Genomic DNA, 12608 nt, shown 5'->3' on the forward strand with positions numbered 1-12608 from the left:
GCATATGTCAAAGTTTGTCATACTTTCTGTTAAGTCAACGAGTGGCAAGAAATGACTCAATTTCAATCAATACTGTCTTCTTCCTTCAGATAGTAACAATATCCACACACTTTCCAAGTCTGCCTGTCTCCAGATAACTACTTTAATCTATATTCTTTCATGGTCAACAAATATTTTAAGTATTTAGCAATTTATTATTTATTTATTTATTTATTTATTTTAAAAGATTTTATTTATTTATTTGACAGAGAGAAATCACAACAAGGCAGAGAGGCAGGCAGAGAGAGAGAGGGAAGCAGGCTCCCCGCTGAGCAGAGAGCCTGATGCGGGACTCGATCCCAGGACCCTGAGATCATGACCTGAGCTGAAGGCAGCGGCTTAACCCACTGAGCCACTCAGGCGCCCCAGTATTTAGCAATTTAAAACAATAATCATATACAATGAACTGCCACACAGTTATGTTAATTTCATTAAGTAACTAATATTTCATTCTCACTTTCTTTACCATATATACTCAAAAAGGAAATACAAGAAGCAACTTGTTTTGAATATAAAGTTAGTAACAGCTGGGACAGCTAAAAATTCTAGAAGAACTTTCCTGATGTTAAATCTTATGATTAAAAAAGACTAGGTCGGGGTGCCTGGGTGGCTCAGTGGGTTAAGCCTCTGCCTTTAGCTCAGGTCATGATCTCAGGGTCCTGGGATCGAGCTCCGCATCAGGCTCTCTGCTCAGCAGGGAGCCTGCTTCCCCCCTCACTCTGCCTGCTGCTCTGCCTACTTGTGATCTCTCTCTCTCTCTGTCAAATGAATAAAATATTAAAAAAAAAGAAAACAACTAGGTCAATGTTTCAAAAGTGCATACCAATATTCTTTAACTCAATAAGAAAATATCCTGTTTAACATGCAGGGAAGGAAATACCTAAATGTTTCATGAGTTATTTTATAGTGTACTTCAAGTATTTGAGAAAAAAAAGTAAGATGGTTTACAGTGAAAGCCAACCACCACTCTTCTTCACTCTGTATCTGTTGACTTGAAACAGCCCTCAGGACTCCCAAGAGGCCCAGGGTGAGGGTAATTCACCATGGTCATGGTCTCAGTGGAACACAGGGAAACAGCCCCACAACATGGGGTGAGGGGCTTTAAATGTGCACCAGTACAGGTGCTAAGGCTGGCTGGTGACTTTCCCTCTGTTAATGTAACCTAGAAAACAAATGGGAGCCAACTGAAGTATTCAACTGAAAACTACCAGATCCTTGCTTCTGGTGGTGACCAGACCATTTCCATTCATTTAGAGATGAAGACTTACTGTCCTCGCTGCTCATATACCCTAAATATGCTGGCTCCATGATAGCTTCCAGAGAATGAGCACCATGAATGAAGTAAGGAATAAAACTTCGCCAATCCACAGTAACGGACAGAGGATGTAGGAAAGGAGGGGAAGAAAAGAAGCTACGCTGCATCCAGAGACAGCATGACTTAAAGTTTGAAGTCCCTTTTATTGCTTTCGGTTTTTACAGCAAATTAAACTGATATACCCACCGTATGGAAGTTTTGGAAATTTGGTGTAAGGACTAAATAAGATGAGCCCATAAACATTTAAACTATAAGCAAATATCAAAGTACGAAGATTCAGATTCTTCTAAGCAGTTTAAAATAACACTTATTCCTTAAAATTGTTAATTCACAGATTTTCAGACTGTGATTGGTAGATGCTGGGGGGTCTCTCACACCCTTTCAGGGGGTCCAGAGCTCAAGACTATTTTCACAATAATGCTAGGATGCTATCTGCATCTTCACTGTGCTGACACGGGCACGGCCAAGGGAGTAAGAACTGCAGGCTTCTTAGCACCAGTCATGGCCACGGCACCAACCCGTCCTACAGCTCCCGTGCTCTTCACTGCCAGGCAGGGCAGGTTAAAAAAAAAAAAAAGAAGAAGAAAGAAAGAAAGAAAGAAAGAAAGAAAGAAAGAAAGAAAGAAAGCAAGCAAGCAAGCCAATGTCACTTTAGGATACCCTTGATCAAGGAGTTAAAGCAATTACTTTTAGTTAAACCTTGACCCTGAGTGCAAACCTTTCAAATATTCTCTGTGTTAAAAGTGATGCTGAAGCCCCTTCTGCTGCTACCCAGGTGCAGTAATCACCCCGAGGAAAAGTGCTCGCATCACTGAGTCAAAGGCAGAAATAGCTACTTTTTGTGGGATACCATTTTTAACTGAAAAAACCATTACGGACTAGTGCTGTTCAGACTTGGGTATTTGGCAGAACATAAAAGAAGTGAGCCTGTGACTTCAAGGAAAAGACTGAAAGTACTTGCAGCCAGTGATATAATTTTAACTTCCAAGCAAAAATTAGAATTGTAGAAAAGTTGTATCTGCTATGGCAGCTTCCCAATATATAGTTTTCTGATGAGATCAGTGGGGATATTAACAGAGGTGAGAGAGAGAGAAATGAGCTGTGTTAATATTTGGAAGATCTGCAGAAATCAGTGAAGCAGTATTTTCCAAATGACCAAGACATGATATTACAAAGTCCTACATGGGTAAAAAATCCATTCTCAGTGCAAGGCAGACCAATGGATTCTCATGTAAACAGAACACAGGAAATTCACTGACAGGGTTTCAGATTCTACATTGCAACGGATTTTTAAGAAACCACTTCCCCTTGTTGATATTTAGATTAGTATCAAAGAATACGGTTGTCTGAAAGCGCTATTGTACCAGTCCTCCCTTTTCTGACTCCATGTCTGTTGTGAGGCTGCAAATTCTTCATATACATCCACGGAAACAATACATGAAGATGGACCGAATGCAGAACCAGATAGGAGAATCTCGATGTCCTCTATTCAGCCAGACATCAACAAGATTTGCAAAAATGGAAAACATGCCACACTCTTCACTGAATTTTGTTATTTGTTTCATTAAAAACATGTTATTTGTGTTAACATGTAATGGGCTCATTATTTTTATTTCAAAATAAATTAATAAAACTATTTTAAGTTTCTCAGTTTTAATTTCTAATGCAGTAAATATTGATAGATAAAACCCACAGGAACAAAAAGCTTTTGGGGATCCTTAAACATTTTTAAAAGTGTAAAGGTATCCTAAAACCAAAATGTTTTAGAACCTCTGACTGAAACGATTACTGTTAATGAACTCTTTTATTGGAAGGGTCTATTTCATCTATTAAGGATTCCTTAAGTCTCAAGTACAGCTTCCAAGTTAATGAGCTTTTACTAGGCACACCCCAACTGACCTATTTAACATCTCACAGAAAGAAAATAAAAGAAAATGTATTCTTTCCTCTCTTCAGGGCCAGGGTCAGTTTCTTAACATTTGTATTGTATTTCAAAACGAATGAGTACTTAACAATAAAATCTTCCTCATCCTTAGGCTTTTTGTCAAACAAGTAAGTCATGGGGCATAGAGGACTAGGCCAGTCTTAAAAGTCACAGGTAAACCAGTCAGAGATTAGCGCAGGTACTCAGGTTTGTGTCAGTGCTCTAACCCGTCCCAGCACACGTGATACAGGTATTCTAGACCAAATCTACCAACCTGAATCAAACTAAATTATATCTGAATTGTTGGGACTCTACATTTGGGTCATTAAAAGGAGAGAGAGAAGATCAAGTAAAAAACGATCTATTCTGTTCCCTCTCTGTTAAAGTCCCAAACAGAGAAACTCACCTCTTTACCAGTCTTTCTGAGGTAGTGGAGAAGTAGAAATAGAGGGTCCATGGGTGTGGCAAAGTGGAGAAGACCTCCTACAGATTAAAAAGAGAACAAAGGGAATTAAATGTCTTAGAAAGACAATTTAGTTATTTCATCTTAATCCCAGTGTGGAAACCATTCCTTGAAAAATATATGTGAAATTCTCAATTCAGAAACTCTTCTTACATAGACGCATGATTCTACATGACTCCTTCGAAAGGCAGAATGTGCTACAGTTAAGTGTAGTCACCAGAGTAGAATATACTCTTTGTTAAATCAGTACAAGTTCAAATTAAGCAGTTGAGAACACTACCTTCCTAGTTAACAATGAACTAATGAGATTAAATGTTTTTATTAATGTAAATGTCTGTTTCAATGTTTTTATTACATATATAAACAGAGTTAATTCCCTAACTCTAGACCCACGGAATTTACATAATATGTACACAACATAATGGGTAGTACACAAATGTGGTATACTGTTTAAAAAACAAAAACAAAAACACAACACCTGCTTTCAGAAACAGCAATAATGAGAAGTGTAGCTATTGCTACCTCCGTTAACTATATTGTAAAAGGACTGCCGGGAGAATGCAAGCTATCTAAATAAAATTTGTCCATCTGTCAGCACACAACGTTATTACAGTCTTACTGACTGTAGACTCCATGCTATACTTTTCACTTCTGTGACTTATTTATTTTACAACCGGAAGTCTGTACCTTTTTCATCTCCTTTATTTATTTCAGCCACCCCCCCAAACCACTTTCCCTCTGGCAATCACCAGTTTGCCCTTTGTATTTAAGAGTCTGTTTTTTGGGGAGTGCCTGGGTGGCTCAGTCAGTTAGGCATCTGCCTTTGGCTCAGGTCATGATGGGGGTGGGTGCCTGGGATTAAGCCCGTGTTGGGCTCCCTGATCAGTGGGGAGTCTGCGTGTCCCTATCCCCAACTTGTGTTCTCTCTCAAATAAAGAAAATCTTTAAAAAAAAAAAAAGAGTTTTTTAAAAAAAATTTGTTTCTTTTTTTCTTTTTTATTGTTTGGTTTCTTAAATTCCATTTATAAGTGAAATCATACGGTATTTGTTTTTCGGTCTGGCCTATTTCATGTAGCATTATACCCTCTAGGTCCATCCATGTTGTCACAAATGGCCAGATCCCATTCCTTTTTATGGCTGGGTAATAATCCATTTTAAGTGTAAGTGTGTCTGTGTGTATCTATCTATCTATATTTTTTACATATAGATACCGGTATCTATATGTACATATAGATAGATATAGATATATATCTCCTCAGGCAAGGGAAAGAAAAGCAAAAATGAACCATTGGAACTACACCAAAAAAAAAAAAAAAAAAAAAAAGATCTGCAGTGAAGGAAACCATCAACCAAAGGAAAAGGCAACTACCGAATGGAAAAAGATATTTGCAGATGATATATCCCATAAAGGGCTAATACCCAAAATACATAAAGAACTGATATAACTCAATGCCAGAAAAACAAATAATTTGATTAAAAATGGGCCAAAGACTTGAATAGACATTTTTCCAGAGAAGACATACATGACCAACAGACCCATGAAAAGACCAACATTCCTCATCATCAGGTAAATGGAAATCAAAACCACAATAAGATATCAACTCCCAACTCCCACCTGTTAGAATGGCTAAAATCAAATACAAGAAATAATAATAATAAATAAAAATAATAAAAAATATAATAAATAACAAGTGTTGACAAGGATGTAGAGAAAAAGGAACCCTTGTGCACTATTGGCAGGAATGCAAACTGGTTCAGCCACTGTGGAAAACAGTATGGAGGTTCCTCAAGAAAGTAAAAATAGAAATAGCATATGATCCAGTAATTCCACTACTGGGTATTTACCCAAAGAAAATAAAAACACTAATTCAAAAAGATATATGTACCCTGATGTTTACTGCAGCATTATTTACAATAGCCAAGGGATGGGAACAATCTAAGTGTCCACTGAAGGATGAATGAATAAAGAAGATATGAAATATTAGGAATCATTTTTTATTGTTATGTTAGTCACCATACAGTATGTCATTAGTTTTTGATGTAGTGTTTTGTGATTCATTGTTTGCATCTAACACCCAGTGCTCATTGCAATACGTGCCCTCCTTAAGATCCACCACCAGGCTAACCCATCCCTCCACCCCCCTCCCCTCTGAAACCCTCAGTTCGTTTCCCAGCGTCCATAAAAATCATTTTTAACAGAGGTCCTCCTACCACCACAAAAAAAGGAAAAGTTGGGAGAAATATTGACAGAACGTGAACCAGGCAAACATTAGGAGACCTGTATGTGTAAGTTTATCTATAAAACTGCAGTAAAATGTCATTTCCTATGCATCTGAGGATGAAGCCATGGGCAAGCAATATTGTTCTCTCCATGAATAGCTCCTTCTATGGTCTGTGGGTTCACAGCTTGGAACTGCCAATAATTCAAAGCTGAGAAAGTGGTTCCCCACCTAAGACCCCACCCTATTCAGACTTTACCCTACCCTCCTACTCCCTAGGGAAAAGGCTAGAGGAAAGAAGTGTAACAAAGACTGAACATAAGGAACAGGAGGCTCTGTAGTAAGATTACTACCCAGGCTAGAAGGAGAAGAAGGCTCTGTAGTAAGATTACTACCCAGGCTAGAAGGAGAAGAAGGCTCTGTAGTAAGATTACTACCCAGGCTAGAAGGAGAAGAAGGCTCTGTAGTAAGATTACTACCCAGGCTAGAAGGAGAAGAAGGCTCTGTAGTAAGATTACTACCCAGGCTAGAAGGAGAAGAAGGCTCTGTAGTAAGATTACTACCCAGGCTAGAAGGAGAAGAAGGCTCTGTAGTAAGATTACTACCCAGGCTAGAAGGAGAAGAAGGCTCTGTAGTAAGATTACTACCCAGGCTAGAAGGAGAAGAAGGCTCTGTAGTAAGATTACTACCCAGGCTAGAAGGAGAAGAAGGCTCTGTAGTAAGATTACTACCCAGGCTAGAAGGAGAAGAAGGCTCTGTAGTAAGATTACTACCCAGGCTAGAAGGAGAAGAAGGCTCTGTAGTAAGATTACTACCCAGGCTAGAAGGAGAAGAAGGCTCTGTAGTAAGATTACTACCCAGGCTAGAAGGAGAAGAAGGCTCTGTAGTAAGATTACTACCCAGGCTAGAAGGAGAAGAAGGCTCTGTAGTAAGATTACTACCCAGGCTAGAAGGAGAAGAAGGCTCTGTAGTAAGATTACTACCCAGGCTAGAAGGAGAAGAAGGCTCTGTAGTAAGATTACTACCCAGGCTAGAAGGAGAAGAAGGCTCTGTAGTAAGATTACTACCCAGGCTAGAAGGAGAAGAAGGCTCTGTAGTAAGATTACTACCCAGGCTAGAAGGAGAAGAAGGCTCTGTAGTAAGATTACTACCCAGGCTAGAAGGAGAAGAGGCAAATCAAGAAAACTAGCTACCTATTCCCCACTCTTCCTTCCTTTATCACAGCCTCTCTAAACTCCTTTTTACAGACTCCTTCTTCCATGGATGTGAACGAGAAGAGATATTTCATCACATGGAACAATAAACAATTCCTTTATCTTTATACTTATTTTGGTTTCAGGAAACATATGTACTTTCTTTTATTTCCAAACAGAGCAACCTATCTATAACAGGCAAGAAATTCTAACCTTAAATTATATATATGATTCCAATTCACAGAAAGTAAAAAAACTTAAGAAAGTAATTTCATATCATGATATTACTTGATTATTTTTGTAAAGTAGAAGAGAAACTTATGAAAACAACCTATCAGAAGCTCTAAGCTCATTTTATTCGAGGCATCCATGATAGAAATTAGGAACAGGTTTCTAGGTCTGAAAACAATATCCTGGTGGCTATTCTTAAAAGCAGCTCTTTCTTCAAGGCTAAGTTTAAAAAGAAGACAATGATGAAAAAAGCAGGCACCTTTGCTATGAACATAAAACCACTCAAATAATTAAGGTCTATTAAAAAGAAAAAAAAAAAAAAAAAGCAGGTACCAACTCAGACAGTCCAGGAGAGGTGATCAATCACTGCCTCCCAATATTTCCCAGTTTCATCAGGATATTACTGTGTCTACCTAGCTAAACCCAACTGCAAGTGTATTACGTTAGAAGTTAGAACTCTCGTGCTTTGCCAAACGAATAAGCATAGAAGCGACAATAAAAGGGAATATATACTTTCCACCTGCCAGACTATATCACGTCTGCCATTGCATTTTGGCAACTGAAAGCCATTTCAAATATTTTCATGCACACAGGTATATGAAATTTATCACCAGCAATAAAGTCTTGTTCTGGAACGTCCTAGGAGAAAGACAAAGTGGCCTTTCTACATTGGCTCTAAGTGGAGACATACACAGTCAACAGAAAACAGAGGGCTTACAAAGAAATAGAAAATACTCTCAGGAAACAATGAGAGCCCAGGTAGAGGGAATGTAGAATGGACTCAACTATCGCTGACTCGCCCTTCCCCCGACACCTTGAACCATCAGAACATGCGGAATCCCTTCTCCTTCTGAGTCAACACTGCCCCCAAATTAGAGGAACATTAAATTTGGTGTTGGTGTTGGGGACAGTTGTAATTTTATGACAACACGTTAAAAAAATCTTTGCTATATTCTATTTCATTTTAGAAGTGCATCCATTTGCACAGAAATAAGACGTTAACACTTGAAGATCCTCAAAAGTGTCTAAAAGAGGGGCACCTGGGTGGCTCAGTGGGTTGAGCCACTGCCTTCAGCTCAGGTCGTGATCTCAGGGTCCTGGGATCGAGCCCACATCGGGCTCTCTCTCAGCAGAGAGCCCGCTTCCTTTCCTCTCTCTCTGCCTGCCTCTCTTGTGATTTCTCTCTGTCAAATAAATAAATAAAATCTTTAAAAAAAAAAAAAAGTGTCTAAAAGAAGAACAAAGAGTTCCAGTCCACACAATGTACGCTCCCGTGTTAGAAAAATGACCTAATTCCCAACCAGCGAGGCATCTGTGTTTTAGGAGACAAAGTGGAGTTACTAGTTTCAATTTGCCTACTACCTACAATACAAAGATACCGATTTAAACTTGTTCAAACTATCTTTCCTTTCCCCCTGATTAAATCCTTCTCTGATGCCAAGGAAGGCTAAAGCATGGACCAGACTCCAAACTGGGCAGACAGGCCTGTACTCCTATGCATGAAGGATGGAAAAGCTAGAGTATGTGTTTAGTTAACGGAAATATATACACTAGTCACTTACCTGATTGGACTGATTGATTTATAAACCAAGAATGGTGTTTTTCTTTGAAAACTTTTATTTCAAACAGCTGCTGTTGACACATATTGAACAAGTAAATGGTTCCTGCCCCTGTTAAGACAAATCTGTTTTTTATTTGTAAGTTTTCACACACACACACAAAATCAAAAGACTGTCCAATAGTTCTGAGGAATGTTCCTAATATGGACATAAACATACATAGATATATTCTATACAAACTGACTCCGAGGAAAGTTTACAGCTATTATATACAGATGCTTGTTTCTCAGCTCTATAATCCTCACTGAACTTAAACCAATAAATAAAAAAAAAAAAACCGCAATCATTCATCTTAACTGCTACAAAGCCTCTCATTGACTCCTCCATTAGATCGCAAGGGGAAACCAGTTCTTAAACTACCCAAGCCTAACGCTTCCGCCAGATGAACTGAGCTGGCATGTGGGTCCTGTCACCAGAGGGCCCAAGATAGACCCTGAGGGCCAGCACCAAGTGAGAAAGGCAAGGGCCCTTTGATGCATGAAATTTTTTTCTAAACACAGCACTATCAAGGACCCCGAGTTTGAATCTATGTGGACCACATGTTGGGGGTGTGCCCTTGGGGAAGTTGTGCAAACCCTTTTGTGCCTCTGTTTCCATATCTGTAAAATGGAGGGAACCTACCTCACAGGGTTTTGTAAGGATTGGAAAGGCAGAACACATGTAAAGTTCCTAAAATAGTAAATGCTCAGCACATGTTAGCCTTTATTTTTCCACAGTCAATGTAGTAAATGCGAACATTTGTTCCTCTGTTGTTTATGGACATGTAGATAAAACAGAAATTCTACAAGAAGCCTGACTTTTTTGTATACCTTTACTTTCATTAAATGCTTTACAACCTTTACTGCTACCTAAGACTTCTCTAGAAAAAATGTGCTTGCCTCAACTTAGTCTCATGTATAATCAGAAGTTAAAGATAATAGGAATTTTCAATTCAAATTCAATTCCATCTTGAGGAAAAGGAAACTGGAAGAAGCCAGGACTTTTTGCCTTTTTTATGGCTTCTATTTATGTCTTTCCATCAACAACAGTAACAAGGCACTACCCAATAAATTTCTCTTGCTTTTACTATTCAATTTTGTACCCGCCAGCACAATGTTCTAATTTGCTAAGTATCAGATGTCTACACAAAATCTTACAAAATTAATAACAACCCTATAACATATATCTTGTGAAATAAATTAACAAAAAAAACCCACAAAGAGATAAATATCAATATTACTACATTTTATGGTATATTTTAATATTTTTGCCTAAAAATTAGGAAACAAAATGCATTGAATATAAAGTTAAAATGAAATTAGTTGCAATAAAATATGTATCTGTATACAATGCTTTTAGTACAAAAAAATCATCTCTTGAATGGGAACAAGTATACCACCTTTTGGTTAGAACAAAATAAGGAAAGTACCACTAAAAATGAAAACACTCAAAATCTTGGCATGTCAAGTAAAAACTCTATTTTTTCTTTTTTACTCTGTCTGTTTATTTTACAACACAAAATGAATATAAGTGGACATTAATATTGGATAACTATTTAAGAAGAACTGGCTTAAAAAAGCCAAAGAAAATCAGTCTGTTTTCAGAGAGAAGCCAAACACACCACTTTCTGTCTTGTATGCATTTCTGATGAGTGAATAGTTCTATGGATTTAAATTAGAAGAAGAAATAAACAAAATTTAGGCCAAGCTTGCTGTTGTCACCCAGCAATGCCATCTTACTTTTAAAACCTATTAAGGAAGAACAAACGTAGAAAGGTAAATAAGTATATACACTTTTTATGCACAATGTTTAAAAAATATTAAAATTACTGTAATTGGAAGAGAAGGGGGGAAGAAAGCTTACCTGAACACGGGTTAACCAATTTTACAAATATAAGCCCACTTTTCATCTTCTTTGAAGCATCTTTTAAATATTCTGAAAAGAAATGATGAATTTGTTAAATTAAAAGACATTTGCTTTCTTGCTCACCTTATTTACCTTATTCTTTCTCTCTTTTTTTTTTCCTTCTGTTTGAATGATTTTTCTTTGTAAACTCTCTAACTCCAATTTGGTTGTACCCTCTGTGTCATACTTAAAAAGGCCCTCTCTCCCTCAAGCCTATATGAATCACTTATATTTTCTCTCAACAACATTGTTATCTTTAATCTATCTGAAATATAGCTGGGTTTAAGGTATGGAGAGGAGATCCAACTTTTTTTTTTCAATGAATTGTCCAGTTGTACCAACGCTACTTCTGAATAACGCATGCCTGAAATAATTCCTTTATGCTAAATGTTTAAACTACATTTATAAGTCTGCCTATGGAAATTCTATTTTGGTCTACTAGTCTGTGTCAATATTAGCATTACTACTTCAATATTTTGATTATTATAGCTTTAAAATACATTTTAATATCTACTGTAGTAAGTTCTCTCATTATGTTTCCTCTACGATATTTTACTGTCGAAGTTTTAATGGTGTAGATCAAAACACAATGACCATGACCATTTGATTTATAACATCTTCCATATATTTTGAATGCACATTCATAGAATGCATTTGGCGACTCTCTCTCCAAAAGAAACAAAGGGGTCTCATAATCCAGCAGATCAACAACCTACCAAAGAGTAAATCAGAGAGCTTTGGGGTAAGGAGTGGCACTTCATTGTTTTTATTTTCTGTGCCCCCCTTCAGATAAACTTGAATACAGCAAGCATGATTAGAAACCGGCTTACACATAAATGGTTAAAATACAACTTTCTTCTTCAAATAAGAGGAATATTAAATAAGCAAAAGAAAAAATAAACATCAATTTTGAGATTTCCAATCACAACTAAATGGAATACCAAGAACTTCACTTACCCTCCCACCTAAAACCATCAATGACAACAACAACAACAACAAAACATAGGAAACTATTATGTTCACCACACGGGGCATTGAGCCGTACAGGACAGTGATCCCTGAGAGATTGGTGACAATTAAGGTGACCACTACGAATGCCCCTGCGTATTGCCATGAGGAGTTTCCACCTGCCGCAGGGGGAGGCTGGCAGACACCCTGCATTGACAAGGAGGGGCTGCAGATTCACTGGGTGGCGCACAGGAAAGGAGAGAGGTACAGAGAAAGAAAACCCTAGAGCTGTGCAAAGGACACTGCCTGAGTATCCAACTGAGAACTGATTAGTACACGCAGGTGATGAAACTACCTGAGGGCTAGGAGATGAGAGGGGAGAGTACCTCACATTCTTGCAGGGCTCGGAACTCCAGACAGAAGGGGAAGCCTCTTGATTCCGAGGACACAAAAGGGTCTTGCCTCAACAGCAGGGAACAAAGAACCCTAGCCTAAATGCAGCTGTGGTACCAAGAAATTAATTTTATTTAAAAAGCAAGACCTAAAAAAAAAAAAAAAAAAAAAAAAAGCAAGACCTAGGGGCACCTGGGTGGCTCAGTGGGTTAAAGGCTCTGCATTCGGCTTAGGTCATGATCCCAGAGTCCTGGGATGGAGCCCCACATTGGGCTCTCTGCCCAGCGGGGAGCCTGCTTCTTCCTGTCTCTCTGCCTGCCTCTCTGCGTACCTGTAATCTCTGCCTGTCAAATAAATAAATAAAATCTTAAAAAAAAAAA

General features: G+C 38.1%; 1 protein-coding gene across 4 annotated transcripts in view; it reads right to left on the reverse strand.

Annotated features, from left to right (window-relative positions):
• RNASEH2B (ribonuclease H2 subunit B) overlaps window positions 1-12608 on the reverse strand; it is a 67465-nt gene that overhangs the window by 30863 nt on the left and 23994 nt on the right. For 3 of the 4 annotated variants that reach the window (XM_045978301.1, XM_045978299.1, XM_045978298.1), the window contains exons 2-4: window positions 10846-10917; window positions 8947-9054; window positions 3685-3761 (exon numbers count right to left, since the gene is read on the reverse strand). In XM_045978301.1, coding sequence (XP_045834257.1) covers window positions 3685-3761; window positions 8947-9054; window positions 10846-10917 — 257 coding nt within the window. Of the gene's footprint in view, window positions 1-3684; window positions 3762-8946; window positions 9069-10845; window positions 10918-12608 lie in introns of all 4 variants that reach the window. The other variant, XM_045978300.1, reaches the window with a different exon arrangement.

This window comes from Meles meles, chromosome 14 (genome assembly GCF_922984935.1).
Source record: "Meles meles chromosome 14, mMelMel3.1 paternal haplotype, whole genome shotgun sequence".
Classification (NCBI taxonomy): Eukaryota; Metazoa; Chordata; class Mammalia; order Carnivora; family Mustelidae; genus Meles; species Meles meles.